Genomic DNA, 20,734 nt, shown 5'->3' with positions numbered 1-20,734 from the left:
ATTCCAACAAGCAACGAAAACCTGGGATCTTGAGGACGTACTTGTCTCGAAGCTCCAGAAGTTTCCAACCATCCCAGATTCCCCACTGTATCTTGTGTCAAGAACACAATACCCCAGAGGAACTTTCCGAAGCATTGGTATGAGGCATCAACATTTCTTTGTCCAGCTCCAAGCACAATGCCCACCACTGCAGTGAGGGATCCAAGTCCTTGTCCCCTCTTGGGTTAAGCCCAGGCAGCCATGGCACCAGCGTGGTTAACGGCCAGCTCCCACATCAAAGACAGAGCCCTAGGCTCTACCTTGATCTATAATAAGGAAGGGAATAAGCGCTTTCAGGATGTAATACATTAGATCAGTTTTCAACATCTAATTTAGGATTAAATTAATTATACCCTAGAAAAGCTTATTTCTCTCTAAGGGACTCTGGACAGCGAGCTCAGGCAGTGATATCCTTATCCACTGATGAATCCTGCACCGTGCCATAGACTAATCAGGCACACGTGGATCTCTGGCAAACCCACTGCACCCATTCTTCTAATTCATTAATTCACTTTCCATTGTGTCTTATTCTAAACCTTGAATACACAAGGCAGCATCAAGAAGTCTGCAGCTGCCGAGATCTCCTATTCATCTTTTTCTAATAGAAATCAGCTTAGTTTTGTCACACACAGTCTCATCTTCCATTTCAAAAGGTCTTGCAAAGCCACGGTCTCACACACTACATGTCAGACACATTAGGTCTGTGCCCCCAAAGTGTGCAGAGAGGGAAAAAGCATCTCCCACTTCACATTTTATTGCCATCATTCCACACACCTCCTGTTGCAAACTACCTTCATGAACACGAAGAACACATCCAGAATCAGAACAAACAGCTCACCTCTCCCTCACCCTTGTCTCCAGCTACAAACAAGATGTCAGCGTGACCTGACTCCCATTTCCTGATCTGCCCAGTGTGAACTCCTTACCTGGTCAATGTTTTTACCCAAATCAGATAATCCTGCCCTTTGGTGCCCCCTTGTTAGGCTAGGCTGCAGCCTTCCTCCATACAAACTTCTCCCCTTTCAGCAGGGGAAACTTCCAGATGATTTCTCCATCTATCAAAGTTCAGATCTCCTCTACACTACTGTCCTCAATAATTCCCTTCTTGATAACCCTAGAAACTTTGTTCCCATAAAATTTTACAGTGATTCCTCCTTAGTTCTTCTGCAGCAAAAGAAAACAATTTCTCCACCACTCTCAGCAGACCTTTGCAGAAATGTTTTTGTTTGATTTTGTTTGTACGTATACATTTTCTTGACTGTTTACTAGAAGCATGACCAGAAATTACATTTGCTCTAACTATTTCAAAGGCTATTTGGGTGGCTGAACCAGAGCATGCTTTAGAGGTGAATAATAGGTTTGATACTTGGTTTTCTCTCTCAAACGTTAGTCTGCATCTTTCAGACTGGAAGATGGTTTATGAAATTAAATCCAGGTTTATAGTGTTACTTCATAAAGTTGATAGTAGGAGATCATATTAAGATCTTGGCACACTTAGCAGCACCAAGAGTGAACTCTTCCCTTTCAGCCTGAACTCCAGCTTGTGCCACATCCTGCAAGGCAGCTCCTACTCTAAGGGAGAAGTGCTCGGTGCCACCATGTTCAGATTCCATTTTTTTACGCAGGACAGGCTATAATACAGCATTAATTCATCACTGCATTCCCATTTACAAACACATACCATTTCCAGGCACAGGTACATCACCTGTATTTCCAAAACCAGTGGCATTATCACTACTTTTCTTTGCTTTTAGACTCCGTGTTCTAGCAGAAGTCCCCATTTCCTCACCTTTTAATGCTTCCTGATTGAAAGGAAGGTCCTTCCTTTTTATTGTTTCTCTTTGTTTTACTTTGGAGTTGGGGGACACATGGGCAAGAAAGGCTGGTTTGTATTGAAGATTTAAGTGCTTGGAGTCAAATAATTCCCCTAAGAAAGCAGATTGCTACCTTACAATATTGGTACCTATTCTCTAGCAGCAGGAAAATTACAAGGAATGCTTTCCAGTAAGGAAACACCCTCAGCTCTCAAAAATGCTGCTTGTTCTTCCAAAACCCCAAATCAGTCTCCCTCCCTACCACTTTGCTTTACAATATAGAAATGCATGACTAATTCCTGCCATCCATAGGCTGCAGAACTGGGAACCACCAGCGTCCTGCTGTTGCCTTTAACACACACGAGCAAAGCACAGAACTTCTTGTCACCTGTCCTGTGCTGACCCTGGGCTCCCAGAGCACTGCTGGGAAAACTGCTCAAAGCACTTTCCCCCAAACAGCCCCACAAAGTCCTGTCTGTGCTTCTGTGTTTAGCGCTCAGCAGCGCTCCAGCACGTCAAAACAGAAAACATGATCTTGTGAAAACTCCAAGGGGCAAAATTTCCTGCCCTTCTGAGCATCATCCACAGCAGCACTGCACACTGCTGAGCTTTGAGGGCAAGTGATGCCTTTTCCTATGTATTTAAATGTGTTTCTTTCATGTGAAAGACGACAATCTTGTTAACTTGCACAGGCAAGTGCTTGGTACGTGAAGCTAAGAGGCAGCAGTTCATTCTTCAGGTCCTCCTTATCTGAGGGATGACACTGGCAGGGAGGGGAAAACCCTTTTTGTATCTCCTGACCAAAATCTGAAAGGCAGGGGGTCAGTTACACATCAGAACCACATTTTACATCAATAACATTTTACTACATATTTTATTACATCAATGGCTTGAAAAATTTTTATTTGATGTCAGCAAACATTGGAAATCATAGAAAAACGAATTATGTAGAATTTCACAAAGGAATTTACCCCACTATAATTCCTCATACAGTAAAATAATCCAAAACCAAATGTTACTTTTCAGTGGCTAAGCAATTTTATAATGCTATGAACATTCATCACAGTAAGTGTGCTGAATAATAGAAAACAGGCAAAAAAGACATTTAAAATATTACTTACAACAGCATTATTACAACATACTTTCTTTAAAATCCCAACGAGTATTTCATCACTTCAAAAGCTATACAGCATTTCCATTATATTTGCAAACTTAACCTTATACATCTTTTAAAATCTTGAAAAAACTTCTTTTAAGCAATCTATAAGCAGTTAACAAAATTGATAAAATCTACATAATGGAATACTATACACTCCAGTATAAATTTTATTTTAGGAGAATATGAATGTAAACACTCATTATTATACAACATGCATAGACTATACTGACCTTCCATCTTCTGAACTGTAACTTTCACTGCAATTGTGCTTTACTATCAACAGGAAAAGCTGCATTAATCCAGGGAGTGGCAGAAAGTATTTGCTTTAGGGGCATTGCACAAGATCACTAGATTTTGACTTACTGAAGACAAGCTGGAGCTAATAAAATAATTTTTCTCTTTTTTTTTTTTTGTAAAATATCAGCCCATTCATTGCTGAATGGGCTTTGTACAAATTCATACCAATTTGAAAAATAAATGCATTAGCAAAAAAAAATCTCCTATGATATTTTTGCATTTCATTGACTGGGAGATTTTTGTTCACAAATCCAGTGATCAAGTTAGTGTAATGCACTGTTTGGCTCATATTTGGTGTGCAAGAATACCAACAGCATATTAGCGAATTCATAGAATAAAAACTGAAATTTAAAGTGACAATGAGCATATTTTAATACATAATGTTTTTGATGTATTTGTACAGGAAAGAAAAATGCTTGTCAGGACATTGCTTTACGAGAGTAAGAGTTTGACTCTTATTTTACCTATTAAAAAAGTGTTCTAGTAGATATTTATGGGGTCTTCCTGGTTGCAAACTTGTAAAAATATATTAAGAAACCATTATCCCCATTGGTATTAAATATCTCGAGACACAACCATTGTGGTTGCACTACCAGGCATGGCTACTATGGTCTTAAGCATCTGATTGTACATTGTTGCTTTACTGTTAAGCACAACTGAGGCGTGTATTTTTTTCCCTTGGTTATAAGATTATATTACAAAAATTGATCACTGTTTCAAACCAGTTAAACACGAATATTCAAGTAACAAGGTTGTTTTAATGGATAAGTGAAAAAAGAAGTTACCTAGCACTTTACACAACTACATAAAAATTAAATAGAACAAATGAAATTTGTTTATGCATATGCAATACACTTTTATATCTTTAAGATTTCTAAAACTAAAACTTAAACTATCATTTTCTTTAACGATACCATATTTTGCACAATAACTTATACTCAGGAGAAATAATTTCCCATTTTCCACAAAATATATATAATTATGACATTCACATCGATAGTTTAAGAAACAAAATTTAAGTGAATATTCATATTTTATGCAGTTATCTTTGTGGACCCTTCTAGTCAGAATGCAACCAGTTGATGTATCTAATGCTTGACCCATTTAACAAAAGAAAAAGAGGGTCTTCACCTAAACAAGGTCAAACCATTTCAAAAGCTAAAATGATTTTATCGCATTTAAAAACATAGTTCAAGAGAATGTAAAAAACTAAACGTTTAAAATACAGTGCTATTATATTGCATGTATCAACTACAATAAGATAGCAGTAAACTGAAAAATAATTCAACAACTTTTTTCTTCCTAATATCACAAATGATACACGTTTCCCCCTACCCCATGGGGATGAAGCCAAAACACAACTTTTCTGATAAGATGGACAGATTTGAGGGCAAAAAAACAATGAGAAGTCCTCACAGGTACCTAAGTCTCCAGCAGAAGCCTCTCCTGATGAGCTCCCCCAGCTGGGATGCAAGCTCCCACGCCACTCCCACACTGGGGAGGACCTGTCTCCACGCATTGGTACCAGCAGGAGGTTCAATATTTAATACTAGAGTGTTTCTAAAGAGCAGCATTGCTTTACACCACAACTGTCAAATGGATTCACAGTGCTATTTGCCCGGTCTTTATTCCTAATTCACACTGGCTGACACCTAGCATTCCTTCCCACGAGAGACTCCCAGCTCCAACTGGCACTGGTCTGAAGGAACATTTGAGCCACCAGAGCTGCCACTTCACAGCAGCAGCTAGGCAATACAGAGGACAGGGAAGAGCTCCCTTCCATCCTCCCATCCCCTCGGAGGATCTCTCTAGAGCTACAAGAATGGAACTGCTCAGAAACAGCTGCCAAGTGGCTGAAAGGGCCCTTTTGGGGCTCCACACTCTAACCTGCCCTAGGATATCTCTACCTGTGCTGTGCCTGTGTGTTGCTGCCCAGTTTCTGACATGGAATTACTTTCCTCACACACGGCCCAAGGCTAAGACCACACCTCAGTGCTACAAGAGGCCACATCCCCCTGCCTTTCCTGGGGCTGTGACCACAGTGCAGGAGGTGCCAGAGGCAGCTCTGTTGCCCAGCTGGCATTAGCCCGCCCTGCTCGGGTACAGAGAGCAGAGCCACCACAGCACACAGCACGGCACAGCCCAGCAGCCAAACCTCAGCACCAAGTCCAGGGCCCGGCCCCGAGCTCCACCAACCTCAGCTGCAGGCCAGGCCACGGTCTAGCTCGTTTCAAGATGTGTAAGAAAGGCTGGTGCTGTACATCACTGTGTGCCATCTTGGCTTGAATCCTCTGTAAAGGAAGAGAGGCAAGAGAGGTCCTTTTCTCCACCTGCAAAGACACCTGGTGGTTTCTTCCAACATCATTAAATTAACCATTTTTAAATGCTTTGTGAGTAGTGTTATTCTGCAGCTTTCCACTGGACAAGAAGTAATACTGCTGCTTCTAGCTCCCCTGGACACTGTCTGCTCGGCAGTCAGCAACCACCTTGTTCAAGGTGCAACGTCCTCCCATGGGACTTGCAAGAACAGTTCCAGTTCAAGCCAGCTAGACAGGCCACAGCACGGGCCATCCGAGCACAGGGCTGGGATTTTGAAAGCTGCATGCACCAAATATTTGGAAAAGCACCTCTTAGATTTTAAATTGCATATTTTGGTTCAGAACATGAAAGCGATGTGTGCTTCAGAAGGGTTAAAATGGCCAATGAAAATTAACCCGGTTCTTCTCCATTACACTTGCAAGAAACCAAAAACTCTTGAAGGTTGAATTTTGTGCTCCAACCTTCATCCAAACTTCCAGTGGAAGAAGCAGTTTGATGTCTTTGGCAAACAGCGCTCTGAAGAGGAACGAGACACTGGGACAGAAAGTGATCTATGGTAGCCAAATGCAAAAAGGCACATATTCCCCAAAAGGAGAGGCACCAGAGAAAGTTGTTTTGACTTAATCCCACAGAGGATCAGGAAAAAGAAAGTTGTGTAGCACTCACTTAACAAGTTACAATGCAAATGCTGAATGCCAGGGGTTAAATAGCGTATCAAACAGTTTCAGGTTAAGTATTCCCTTTTGCACTAAATAAAAGCCATTAAAATATACAGGAATAAAATGCTCAATTAGGGAGCTTTCTATGAAGCAAGAACACACAAATACAGTGGAAAGAATTGCACAAACCAGAAGTGTAATGAGTTACATCTACAACCTTGGACTGACCAAACCTTAGAAATAACATTTCCTATCACGTTGCATTAATCATGATTGCTTGCTAACATGTCCTGTCACTGCAGAACAAACCTGCCACGGCTGGCATGTGCACAGGCCCCTCCTTTATAGAAAGCTCACTAATCATAGTGTCATCGTAAGAATACACAGGAAGCGGAGACCACAAGGCCATGCAGCAATACATACTTATACCCTATGGACCAAGTGTTATAAGAACCCCTAGTGTGTAGAGTTACTGTGGGGCTGCTAAGGAGCTCCTTGTTTTGCAGGTTGGTCAAAATTTATAGACAGGTGTTACTGGTTCTAGAAGTCCCCATGCTTAAGCATGACGTTGGTGAAATGGAGAGCTGAGCTACCTGGGTGCTTTTGAAAGAAAGTGGAGGCAGTATGGAGGAATGAGGGGAGATTAAGGCAGATGTAGCACAGGACTGGAAGCGTTTGCCTTTTTTTTGGTAATAGCTGCTTGTCCACAGATATGATGCAGATGGCTGTCTGAGGTTTGCTAATACCTGATATCCTGGATAACACAGTAGTCAACACAAATTGTTCTAGGCTACAGCACCTTCTCACGAAGCAGATGCATATCTGACATCAAGAACAGAAGTAGCCTGGAGGGAAGGGGAGAGAAAAAGCAGCTCTTTAGTGTAAAATGAAAACACATAGGCTTTCTAGCCTCTCCAAACTTCAGCCCAAATCTATGGTACTGACAGTGAAAAAACATACAACCCTGCCACGTGGGAGGAATTCCAACAGCCTTCCCTGTTCTGAGGCACACTGGGACTTGCTGTTGGGAATCTAAACGCACAGGAATTAAGACTAGAGTTGATGCTGCTTTATAACCAGCAGCCTCACCTCACCCCTTCAAATAAAAGGAACTATGGCCACTTGCTATGGCAAAGCCCAAAGCCCTCAGAAGTCCGATGAACCTTTCACAAGGCCAGTGGTCAGACAGCCAAGGCATGCCAGGGAAGAAAGCACCCAAGGGATTTCAGTGTTAGGCCAGCAAAGTCTTCTGGCTACTGCTGAGTCCACCTGACTTGACCAGACACTGCCTGTCCCAGTGCCCCCAAGAGCAGGCACCAGCCATGCAGCATTGCACAAGGAGGGACCAGGAACCCTCTCCCTGCCCATGCAGGTCACTTGTGTCATAACCCCAGTGATGTTTCACCTTGGCCCCAGAACCACTGAGACAGACACCCAGTCAACACTTTGCTTATGCCACCTCTGAAGGCAGGAGCACCACATTCACAGCTTCTTTTGGTCTGGTTCCCACCTCTGAGCATCTGGTCTGTTCCAGAGTGGGCACCTTCCATCACTAATCGGAGGATCTCAACTGCTGCTCTAGTAGTAATTTTACCAGACCTTGCTGTCATGCCTCCACTCTCCCAACTCATTTGGGATCCTCACTGCTCCAGTATCCACCCACCTGGCCACATCAGCCCACTCCAGCTCCTGCTCAAGCCATTGTTTCCCTGTGTCAAGTAAGACTCCCTTTTGACCTCAGCTTTCAGAAGCAAGGGTGTATTTGAAGCTAGGAAGAATCTCAGAGGGCTCAGAGAAGAAAAGCTCTGCATTACCAACATATAATTATACAAGACACAGGAAAAGACAGTGACAAGAGCCACGTATCTTTCATTGGTGGCTATGTACTAGCACCAATGCTGCTTTGCTCCATCTCTCAGTTCTGAAAGAATGGGCAATTTCACTCACACACACCTGTGAAGGCAAGTGTTCTGAGTTTGGCTTTGTCCATCTGTCATACCTTTGGACTTGGTTCCCATATATATGCATCTTTGAATTCCATGTTATTAGGTTTTGTGAAGCAGTGAAGTTCTGCTTTTTGAATGTCTGAAGGACAATGAATGTCCAAGTGATCCAGCCCTAATCAGAGCAACAAAAATACAGAGCACACTGAGAAGTCTTCACTCCATGCTCAACCAAAATTTGCCTTACTGTTGACTGTGCTTGCATTTACAATGCACAGTTTTTTCACCAAGTTGTCTTATAAATTAGGCCAAAGGGAGTCCTTAATCAAACTTTTTAACACACAAACCTCTACCATGGTTTTCTGGTACAAGACTAAGAATCAATCTTTATTGTTAATACTAAACTTTTGTAGCTAATTTCCATACTTAAACATCCTACAGTCTCTTTGTTCATTTCAAACCTACATGGCCTTTGGAAAAGTGTTAACTCTCTGAACCTCCATCAAGAAGAGGCTGTTCCTAAAATTTGCCTTTACAGAAACAGCTGTAAACTTAAGGAAATTTTGCCTTTAGGTAACTCCAGAGTGAAGTTCCACGCACTCATGTTGCTTATAGCTTTCTTCCCTTCATTCCAGTGAAACCACTCACTAAAAATGAAAGAGCAAGCTTTGGCTCAGAAGACTCTATGGTCCCACAAAGCCAAACCTGGAAGAGCTGGGAGAACTGAATGCAGGGAAAAAATCCAAGTGAGATAAAGATGCATGAGGTTTCAGCAGAAAGAGGTATTAAAACATCTGTGTTCTGATGAGATACACATACTGTCAGAGAGCTGCAAATTTACTGTTCTCCTTCCATTTTCATACAAGCCTGGATCTCCCAATTCCACATTTGTATATCCAGATGAAGTGAAATACGCACTGATTGAAGATGGACAAAAATGGCTCTTGCAAAGACTATATATGTACATACACACACCCATCTATTTGAACTGAGCTCAGACTGGGAATTTGATGTGACTTTCAAATTTGATTTACCTCATCTTCCTCTTCAGACATTTTAGTGGAATTATCAGGAGATTTTACAGGCTTCTGGCTATTGGTTCCATTTGTCTCCTCTTTGCCGTGCTCTGCCTCCCACTCCTGTAGGACTTCATCTATGTTGAAACGACGTCGATAATTTACAAAAAAGTTTTTCACTTGCACCACAGATTTGTTTCCAATTACATCAGAGATTGCCTGAAAGTCTCGGCCATATTTCCTGATTGCTAAAAGTAACAAAAACAACAGCAGTGTGTTATTTCCATAAAGACCACAAATCAGGCTCAAGTCACAGCATAAAGATCCAAAGCTGAACTTCTGTCAAGATTTCAAACCTTCTTCAGATTAATCCAGAATAAAAAAAAAGTCTAAGCTGGGAAAAGAGACACAGTTTAAACCAGCCCTGGAGAACAGAACAGAGGTGTAGTAAAAGATGGGTAGAGTCAAATGTGCAAGTCCTGTTTAAATCTGCCTGTACTGCATGAAAAGTTACATAGACAAAGATGACAGCAGTGGCTCCAGCTGAGTTTCACTTTCTGAAAGCTTGGACAAGCTGACACTATTGGCCAACACTCATATGATGCCATTTATATTGCCCAGGGAGGGGAAGGGGGAATATGGTTTCCCTGTTCAAATACATTCTTCAGGCATTAGTACATGGCAGAGTCAAAGTCCTTCTTCCTTGCCTTCTGAAGAGAAACTCAGCTCTAAAATGCACCAGGGTTTTGACTATCAACAACTGAAGTACAAATAAGGTTGTAGTGCCATACCTTGTACAGCAAGAAGCTGCTCATCTGTGGTCCAACGTGCATTAAATTTCTGGACAACCTAGACAACAGCAGCAACAAAAATTAGGTAACTTCATTTATACACTTTCACTTGTATCTGAGCTCATAAAAACCTCTCAAAAGTGCAACAAGGAATTAACTGTTAGTCAAAGTATATGATTAGCATTTATCTTCACAATTAATAAAGGTCAGAAAATGATCTCACCTCTGGAAGCCTGTATTGTTCTATACCACCTTCAAGCTTTTCTTTGAGCGCGCTGTTTGTCTGTTTGATATTCTGAATCTGAAAAGAAAGTTTCATCCCTTTAAGAAGGATTAAAAAAAAAATCTTTGGACAAGCCTTTTTCCAGCAGCCTTGGCAGGAACCTCACAAGTTCAGCCTTCCAGTTTTTCTCACAGCCTGCCTTTTCCAAAAAGAAAGTTTGCTATATTGGAATAATGTACAGCAGGAGCAGCTGGCAAATCGGGAGATCCCATTTAATTTATTCTCCACTGTCTACAAGTTATTTGTAGCAAGAACTGCCCCAACTTCCAGGTCTGTACAAAGCCCAGCATAAGAAGACAAACCCATCCGCAGCAAGTAATGAATCAAAGACTGCTAAAGAGTTCAGCTTCTCCCAGAGTGCCAAGAAAAAAGGCTTCAGGCCAAAATATCAATTCTATTAAGTTTAATAAAGAGCTTGAGACAGATCTCTGCTTTAGAAACAGCAAAATGCTCAGATCTAGGCAACAAACTCATGTAGCAAACCTGTATTTACTCAAGAGATAGTTGAAAAAACATTTGTTCAAAAGGCAGATCCATCAGGTAAGCAAAAGGTACATAGGGAGTCTATATGATACCTGTCTAGAAAGACTAAGCCAAACATATCTGCAACTTCTGAAAGTGTCACGTGAAAAGGCAAAGGAAAGAGCTGCTGCAAATGGAAATTGCATACTGCTGAAGCCAATGTCACCTGAGGAAAGTTACAGTTAAAACTGTAGAAGGAATTCTGAACTGCAAGAAAAGCTAGGTGCCAAGAGATGTTCCTTCAAGCCCCTGCTATGAGCTTTTCCTTGTTTTACTTCAGGTCGAAAGTAGGCTTGCCCACAGAACTAAAACCTACGAGATGCAAAACCCAGAGCTGCCTTCAGAGCACAAGGACAGCAGCTTGTCAACTAAGGCATGTAGCACTGTGCATCATCACTGCCAAGCTACAAACTCCTGCCAGCTTTGCAGACTGAACAGGCACAACCAGCAAACTCAGCAGTTACTCCTGCAGGATCCCGTTCGTACCTGGCGTTTGATTGAGACTAACTCCATGTCCAGTTGTCTGAGTACAGTGGTGGCAGCTGTTGCGTTGGCAGAAACAGCCTCCACATCTTCCTGGGAAAGGAACATTCCTTTGGGAGGTTTCCTCTTTGCTCTGTTCTTGGCCTGTGTACTGTGCTTCTCCTTCTTCACCTGAGGGACAGTTTCAGCAGGTGGCACCTGGCAAACAGCAGTCAGTCATTTTACAAAACTAAATATCTTTAGAGATCCCTTCCAGCTCAAACCCTTCTGTGACTCTGATTTTTAGCCATCAAAGGCTGGAGAACAACAATGCCAGTACGCAGACAGGAGGACATTTTTGCTTTAAGTGGCATGTCATACCAACTGTCTTATACAAATTTCTCCTTTCCTTTAGAACTTTCAGTGTTTACAGAGATACTGTGATTGCCTTCTCTGCCCATTCTCATTTTGGGAGACAGATACCCAGTTTTGCATTTATTAAATGATCTAGTTATTTTCAAACCTCCAAAACTCTTCTTGTTTTCATCATCAGATCTGAATACACCACCAGAAGGAAACAAACTGAAGTGTGGAGACAGAAAGAACATAACTAAAACAGTTTACGGAGAATTGTTTTACTACCTGACAGACAAAGGAAGGAATAAACCAAATTTATTTAAAGGCAAAGGATAAAGGAGTGAGGTGACAACAGGGTAATTCTTAGATTGTTACACCATTTCTTGGAAGCCAGGTTTTCTTGCATAGGACTTGTATATCAACTGTTTTGTTCCATAAAAATGGTGCAGTTTTACCTAAAATAAACTTCAAGTCTTTTTTTTGAAAAAGGAGTATTTCACAGAGCACTTCCTATTTTTATCCTTTATGTCTAAAGCCAAGACAGGCAGATTAGCCAGGACACTTACTACAGATCCTTCAAGAGCACAGTTGATTCTAAGATAGCTAAACCATTTCTTCCAGAAGTTATACTCAAGAATCAACGATACCTAAGATTTTTTACCCAGTGACTGGAACCTGGCCAAGAACACAGAACAGAAGGGTGGCAAGGAGAGAAAAAGCAGAGGGGAGGTAGTACATGCGAATCCTCTGCTTGATCACTGCAAGCTTTAAACACATTGGCTTCACTTGGTGCTATTGTTTTCCTCCTAATTGGCTGCTACATGCAGTTTCTACACAGTTTGTGGCATTTGCCCATTAGCACTGAATGTTTGCATTTGAAACCACATGAAGCTGAGCACCAACCCCCAAGTAAGTATGAGGTTCTGACTCCCAAAGGACTCCAGCACAGCTGCCACAGATAAAAGCTTCCACCCTCCTCATGGGGCCAGAGCCCCACAGCAGCAGCAGCAATGTGGACAGTTGCCTGCTCTCAACCTTTTTCTTCCATCCATTGGTGCAAAGTATTCCATGAGATCTAGTGCCTAGGGCAAGCCCAGAGGCAAGAGGTAACTCTTGCCATTGCAGGAGTTACCCCTAGGTCTCTTTGCATAGGAGTGGTGAGCAGGAGAAACCAGACTGGCTGAGCTATGAACAAGTGAAGCAAGCTCTGCTCTCTGCTTCAGAAGGGAGCACTTTGATAACTGAGCCAGGTAAATTATTCAGCATGGATAGACATTTCAGATCCACTCATATTTCATCTACATACACTACTTCCCAGGACCACGCAGCAATGCCTCACTACAGGTTCAGCCTGTCTGTGGACCAACAGGCAATGCCTGCAGTGCAAACATCCCAGAAGCTTCAACATTAAAGAAAAATGAAAGCAGTTTCAAATTACTGTTTTACACAGTTCAAAAAATGCAAAGCTCTTTTGTGTTGCAGACAAGAACCAGAGCTCCAGCAGAACAATTTTTGACAGCTCCAAATGCCTCTAGGCCCCAGCAAAAATTGGAACATCTAGTCTGTCCTGGAAACTCTTCTTTCCTGACCACACACATTTCTCTTGAGAATTAAACCAATTTTTGAAAACCAGAGAGAATTAGAATGCAGGGATTTAGAAGGGATTTAGCAGTGCTCCTGTTTATTTAGATATTGCCACTGCTATCCAGTGCACTTCAGTCTTACAGACCCCTTAATACAATGTCCCCTTCCTCAGATTTCACTGCATAAAAAGAAGATAAAGCTATCTCAAGCTATATAAACACAGAGCATGAAGTTGGAGGCACTTCCAGGAACAAGGAAGATACAAAGGAAGCAGGTCTAAGCCATGACCTCAGTATTATGGAGTCATTATGCAAGGAAATCCAAACAGTTGCCCTAACAATTAAATTTAAAAAAAAAAAAAAGTAAGAAAGGATTCTTCTTCCAATGATCCTCAAAAGAGGAAACAGATGAAAGATTTCAGACACTGTGAGAAATGCCAGTACTACTGGGTAAGTCAGAGAGCAACCAACAGGTCTCAGAGCTGAAAAAACCATCGCTGCAGATTTGGGACAGGGAGGTTCCTTACAGAGTCCTGGGCTGCCAGCACATCACAGCCCCGGCACGTCTGACCACATCAATAAAGAAACCCAATGATCAAGGACAAACTTATCCCCTCCTGGTTACCTGTGCTCTCTCTCTCAAGGTATTTCAATAAGCCCTAAGTTCAGGTACTCAAAAGATTCAGTGATTCTGATTTTAAAGTTGGAGAAGACCTCCAAGATCACGGAGTCCAACCTTTGACAGAACACTTGTCAACTAAACCACAGCACTAACTGCCATGTCCAGTCATTTCCTGAACACCTCCAGGGATGGTGACTCTGCTATGTTTGCAGGCAGCCCATTCCAGTGCTTGACCACCCTTTCAGTGAAAAAATTCTTCTGCATGTCCAACCTGAACCCCCCTCTTAAGGGCATTTTCTCTCATCGTGTCCCTGGATGCCTGGGAGAAGAGACCAACCTCCACCTTGCTACAACCTCCTTTCACGTAGCTGCAGAGAGTGACAGAGGCCTCCCCCGAGACTCCTCCTCTCCAGACTAAACAACCACAGCTGAACTCTGAACAGGCTATGAAGGCTGCCAGCTCCATTTTGTCCTCCAGCACAATCCCTGTCCTGAAAGTCCCCACAAGGCTGCCACGGCACACACAGCCAGACAGCATACACTGCATGAGTTTCAGACTGGTTTGAGTGCCATGGCCTGTACCAGTGTGACAAGGAGGGCACAAAGCCTCCTCCCACACTAAGATTTTCTGCAAAAATGTCTTGATGGTAACTGTCTAAACCAGACATCTGATCTGGTTTGGCCTTAAAAGAGATGCAGCCAAGTTGGTGAAGAAATATCTTTCCCTCTTCTGCAGCAAGTTCAGGACATGTCAGCATTGGCTGAGAAGGAAGATATAATAAAGGGGGCTGAAGGGAGTTCTTTTACAGATGCAAGCTTTTGAAGAGCTTACAGAAAAATCTAAACTGTAAATTCATTAAAATAATGGGAAATGAGACAATAATATTATTGACAAAACACTACAGAGCTGCAAGCACACAGCTGCAACTTAGCCAAGTGAGAACCCTTCCTGTCTGAGTGTTGCTGAGGCTTCTGAGAACTCAGTTCCTTGTAAGGATTAATACAAATGGCTTCACATCCACTCTGTCCCTAGGAAGACATCAAGGATGCTGGTTCCTTCAGTGGAAACAACAGCAAAACATTCCTGGAAAGTCTAGAGAGCACCCTCACGTGGGTGAAGAGCAGATGGGAATGTTGTGATTTTTCAGTTATTTCCATTCAAAATTATTTGTTGGAGGAATTAATCTCACTGAGAGTGACTGACAAAACCGTTACTCTGGGACTTTTTTTTGACTGTGTGGGATCATGTTTTTAAATACTTCTAGTGGGTTTTTCCTAAATATAACCTTTAAAAATTTGAGAAATTAAATAGAATGACTGGGAAAAAGAGATTGGGAGAGAAATCATGCTAGAAGAAACCAGGAAAGGGAGTTAATTTCAAAGAAAGAAGGTCTTAAACATCTTCCTGTAACTCATACATACAACCCACACTGCTGCTGAACAAGGTGTTTTTATTTAGTAACAGGTAACCAGCAGGTTATAAACACAGAGATGAAGTGTATGATCTCCTGTAGGGCATTGCAGGCTGGGTTTTCAGAACTGTTGTATTTGTGCAGCTATTTTCATCCAGAACTCTATGCCCCCAGAAAATGAAGTACTTGAAGTGAAACACAAGTACTACATTTTGAGCTGATGTAACAACAGGTTAAGGTCACCCTGCCAGACAAAATTAACTAGTCACAAAAGCTTTCTCCTTTACTTTTCACCAATACAGCTGCAATCCTGGTGCTAGTGAAGTGACAAGTATTGCTGGGGATTTCAATACATCAGGAATGTACCTTAGAGTATAACATGTACATAAATGCACTTGTGCTAGTCTACCTAGAACAAAAGGATGGATTCCCCCTCCACCAAGCCATCTCCATAGGGGGACGTGCTTCTGCTCCATCTCCATGCAGTTAAGTTGATTTAAACCACTGAGGGTTGTTTAAGCTAACACAGACAAAGAGAAGATAAAAGAGACTGGAAACAATCACATAGTACATTAGCACGGGATGGTGAAATGTTAAATTTTCCCAGCTCTATCCATAACAACTTCTTTATCTATACTTGTCTTGATCTAAGAATAATTCTGAAGACAATTCTTTTCTTGTTTGACAACTAGACAAAGTACTAAAGAAAATGAGATACTGTCATGAAGTAGCTAGTAAATAAACACTTTCATTTGTACAGGAGTAAGAAACAGAATTATACCTCCTTTTTGCTCTCCTTGTTTTGTTCAACTTCAATGTCAATAGGGTTATTTCCATTTGCTTCCTCCATTTCATCCTCACTGGAAGACAAAAGCAAACAGTACTGTATTAGTTTGTGAGGCTCTCTTTTTCTATAAACAGCATGCTAAAACAAAAGCATGAATGCCACAGCAAGCCCAAAAGCTTTCCTTAGTTTTATTCTCAGGATGTGGGTTTTTTGGGAGGCTGGTGTTGATTTTATTTGGTATCAGCTTAAGTCAATAAATTCTTAATTCTGAGGATAGTGCATACAGGAACACTTCTCAGCAGTGTACTTAAGCAAAAGAAATCTACACAGATGAAGGCAAGAGACATGAAATTAATTCCACAAGTTATCTTTCAAAGAACATGGGACACTAAGTATTTTTACTTTAGGCAAACTGAGGCAGAAAGAAAGACTTTAAAATACAGCAAGTAGCTAAAACACAGATTTCATACAACTCCTTAATATTTAGCAAAACAGAAATGCACAAGATGAACTCCCTCAAGAACAAGCACAAAAAATGCTTGTTTGTTTTTTTTTTTTTGTCAGTGACAGCCTCACATTTTATTCTCCCCTGGAAAAGAAAAAGACTTTATCAGTTACAGAGAAATAATAGGCATGAAATTGAGGCCATATTGAAAGTGACCTTGGCACACCTGTCCACTCTGGCTTAGGTGGAATTTTAATCAGACATTAAATCAAATGCGTTTTCATTATTTAGAATTTTTGTACTGTACACAACCAAGGTAAATTGCATTGTCCATTTGATATGATGCCCAGAAACAGAAGAAATAAGCTGATGTAATCAAAGCATTTTTATTAATCAAAAAAATAAACCTATTTTGTCATATCAAACTTCATAGCCTGTGCTGAGGAGCACCAGCTGCTGCAGATATGTCACAGCTCCAGGGCAGGGCATGGCTGTGCTCACAGGGAGCAGGAGCCAGCAGGCACAGCTCGTGCTGCTGAGCTTGGCTGTGGCATCAGCTCTCACGTGCCCTGTCCCTGCTGCAGCCACATCCTAAGGAGGAATGGGGCTGCCATCCTTCTCCACAAGAGCAGGCACTTGTACAAGCCACTTCTGCTCTCCTAAGCCACCTGGCTCACCAGCTGATTCACAAGACATTTAGTCTGGGTAATGATGATTCCAGGGAATCCACTCCCAAGCATCCCCTCCCAGAGCTGCACACCCAAAGTCCCTCACATACAACTAAGAATAGGTGCTGAAAACTTGGTCCCAAATGCACTGAGAGCTGTGTTAGTGGCAATCTGAGGGGTTGGGGAATTTCCCTGCTTAGCCACAAAAGGGATATAGAGGTATTTGAGTGAGGTACCTCAGACTGCCTCTTCTCTTAACCCCATCTCCAAAAGAACTTCTTTGTGCTCTCACCTAAGTTCAGATTTCAGCCTTTTCACAACTGTCTTTGCTGTGCTGATAGTTCGCTCTTGTATTTTAGCAAGTGCCCTGGACATGAGCTGAATTAAAGCCCAGTCCATCATTTCTGCAGTTGTAGACACTCATGGCCATAACCAAAGAACACTTTTTAAGGTCTGCCAACACTGAATGGCACAGTACAACCTGAAAATCCAGGCACCCTAAACTCACCCAGAGTGGATTCCACACCCTGCATGGCTGCACTGACAAACCCTTTGAGGGTGCAGGGGTTTGACTATTTTACATAATAAAAAGGGGAAGAACAGAAATCAAACATCAAGCTGACAGCCTGGTGCTTAGCTTCCTGCAGATGTAAATCAAGTTAAGCATTTCCAATCCAGCTGTCTTCCTCAAAGGTTACAAAATTAGAGCACACAGCAGCCCATACAGTTCTTTCCCGTTCACCAGATGGTCTGAGGTGCTACTTTTCCTAGCAAACAGGTACTGAGAGGTGTATTTCTAAATTCCAGTAATTTTATTCGAGCACAGAACAAAAAGAGATGACTATTAAAAGACCTTAAACTACATGGTGCAAGACAAACACGTACTCCATATAAAAGATTTTCCTCCCCCATCAATAACTGAGTAGGAAAGCTGAAAAACTAAACAAACAAAAAGCCCCAACAACCAGGATGGGAAGCAGAAAAATAGACAGTCTTTGCAGAGAAGAGAAAGGAACAGAACGGAAAAAGAGACTCAGGTCAAAGAAAGCCAACCAAATACTGGACAAGCTGGCTGTCAGCATTCTCCCTAGCCCTGCCTGCTAAGCAAGTATTGCTGACCTAACAGAGAGATGGGAGAGGTTGAGTGAGTCATTGGTACAGCTCAACCCTAGAAACACATTTCTTCCCCCCCTTCCCAAACAAGACTTGCTCACATGCAGTGGAGCCAGCAAACAGCCAACTGAGAAATGCAACAATCCCTCTGAGGGGAAAGGCATTTGCAGAATTTTGCCCAATTATGCCAGAAGTCTTCCAAAGGCAGGCACACTTCAAGTCTGGTTTGCAAAGACATTAATTGCATTTTAGAGCAGGTTGAGAAAGCACCTGCATCAAGCACTTGGAGTTGCTGCTGTTCAGAGTGGTTGTTTTTGCCACAGTCACCTGAAACCTCTGCATTTCTGAGGCTCTTTCAGCTCCAGAACTAGGTGAAGTCACCAAGTGACAGTAACTGTACAGATGCTTACACTGCTGACCTACCTTCAAGGGCTTGCAGGGGTATCCAGGAGGGTGAGCTTGCAGAAAAGGCATGAGCCAAGCTCATCTGCTAAATCAGTGTCTAAAGACCTCCTGAACACCACCAGTCTCACCCAAATGCCAAAGCACCCAGCACTCCCTGGAACAGCTCAGCCAGAGAGCTCATCTTAAGTTCCCCTGTGCTACCCTCTTCTCAGTCACTCGAAATCAGAGCCTTAACTTCATCAATCTCAGAAAACAGAGCTTGGCCTGGCAGCCTTTTCTTGGTCAGTTTTCTAAGAGGCAGGAGAGGAAGGGTCTACGGGTGTACAGGCACAGGCTGAGAGGGCTCCTGCACTGCAGCCTGTTTCCTGTTGCAGGTGCACGTTCTCACTCTGCTGAGCATCACGTGGAGGAAATAAAGGCAGATTTCAGCCCTTTCATTAATTCCTTTTACTGCCCTGCTTATCAGCCTTTCTGGCTCTGCTAACAACAGTGCCAATCAGATTGTAAACAGCTTTAATTTCAATTTCCCAACCCTCAAGTGGTATCAGAGCAGAAGTTCTAGAACGGTGGGACAGTAACCAGTGCACTGGAGGGCAATCAGGAATTGCAGTGTCAAAAAAGGGAACACAGCTAACTGCCAACTGCCTTTTGGCTTTAAGCAAAGCAAAACATAGCAGGGAAGAGGGGTGGGGAAAGGTGTGGTACCGGGAAATATTTTGGGGAAAATCCTACATCTGGTTTCTTACAAGCTGACAGGAATTTCTGGGACAGACTAAAGAAATCAGTGTGTGCAGTACACGACCCTTCTGCTTGCAAACCTACCTTTCCTCACGTTCCCTTTTTTGCTTACGAGCATGACGGTCCATCACACTAGTTTTAGTCCTTGTCTTCTTCCAGGAGTAGTAAAATTTCACCAGGCTGGCTATTGATTTGTCAGGAAGCTGTAAATTAAACATGTATCCTTTTATATGTTTGTATGTAAAGTATTCCCAGAAGTTCACATACAATTGGTGTGTTTTTCCACACATCTGATCTCTTGACATTGGAGTCTCTCAAAGGCTCAAGCAAGGCAGTTCTGCAACCTTTCCAAAAATGATCTATGGGGGAGCATTTCAGGTTAGTGCCTACTATTCAGGACATCAAGATCTCTAAAGAGTATCTCAGCAAGCTTCCACTCACCAGTCAAGCAGCTGGTTCCCTCCAGAATAGGGGAACACAGCAAGAGCAAATCTGAAATGAGGCCTTGAAACTGAGATGACAGCCTCAGAAACTGAGGCTTTAAAACTGTCGTTTTAAAGCCAGAACAGACCTAAAAGCCAACACAGACACATGTAAACAATCACAGAAACTGCTGAATTGCAAACATCCCAAGCATATCTTTGATGTTTGGTTAAATGGGTTTATTCACACCATTCACAGGACAAAGTCTATTCAAAGGTCTCAACAAAGGATATTTTCAAAAGGTGAAACATTGCTGTATGGTGAACTGAGGGTACAGGAAAACACTTTTTTTTTTGGTCCTCTTACACAAATGCCAGTACCCTGTAGCTAAGAAAGAAAAGTCTGCCTCCAAAAAGCAGAAAACTACATTAAGAAAAATTCTCTACCTTTGAGGCACTCTACATGGATACGCTTACACAAGACTTTTAAAAGGTGGAAGTCCAGTCTTTTCTTATGAATAAAACATGTGTCACTTAAGTATCTGATTCAGTATGAAGGGCAGAGCAGGTGGGGAGGAAAACAAAACTGTGAGCAAGAGCCAGATCTCTTTCACTCAAACATTGCAGTTTAAGTCTTCACCTGAGAGAAGCCTGGTTCTCAAACTGCAGACTGACTTTAGGTTCCAACAACAGATCACACCAGCACTTCCACTCTGGCCCACAGCTGCACACAGGCAGACATCCACCTGGCAAAGCACAGGTGCTAAGTCAATGCTGTGTTGCCAACAGCCATGCAACAGGCTGGTGTTCTGAAATTAAAAAGAGTTCCACAGAACCAACTCAAGGACAAGGCTGTTCATGACAAACATCCACTTGGC

The 20,734-nt window shown here is 42.3% G+C and overlaps 1 protein-coding gene across 2 annotated transcripts in view; it reads right to left on the bottom strand.

Annotated features, from left to right (window-relative positions):
- Positions 1–2,708: 2,708 nt before the first annotated feature.
- The window catches only part of RCOR1 (REST corepressor 1), an 82,284-nt gene continuing 64,258 nt past the window's right edge, over positions 2,709–20,734 (bottom strand). The window contains exons 7-13 of one of the 2 annotated variants that reach the window (XM_038137589.1): positions 19,519–19,637; positions 16,060–16,138; positions 11,329–11,523; positions 10,261–10,338; positions 10,038–10,095; positions 9,265–9,494; positions 2,709–7,132 (exon numbers count right to left, since the gene is read on the bottom strand). In XM_038137589.1, coding sequence (XP_037993517.1) covers positions 7,091–7,132; positions 9,265–9,494; positions 10,038–10,095; positions 10,261–10,338; positions 11,329–11,523; positions 16,060–16,138; positions 19,519–19,637 — 801 coding nt within the window. In that variant the 3' untranslated portion in view covers positions 2,709–7,090. The remainder of the gene's footprint in view (positions 7,133–9,264; positions 9,495–10,037; positions 10,096–10,260; positions 10,339–11,328; positions 11,524–16,059; positions 16,139–19,518; positions 19,638–20,734) is intronic. The other variant, XM_038137590.1, reaches the window with a different exon arrangement.

This window comes from Motacilla alba, chromosome 5, assembly GCF_015832195.1.
Source record: "Motacilla alba alba isolate MOTALB_02 chromosome 5, Motacilla_alba_V1.0_pri, whole genome shotgun sequence".
NCBI lineage: Eukaryota > Metazoa > Chordata > Aves > Passeriformes > Motacillidae > Motacilla > Motacilla alba.
Note: the sequence above shows the minus strand (reverse complement) of the source record. Positions and strands in the feature narration are given on the sequence as shown.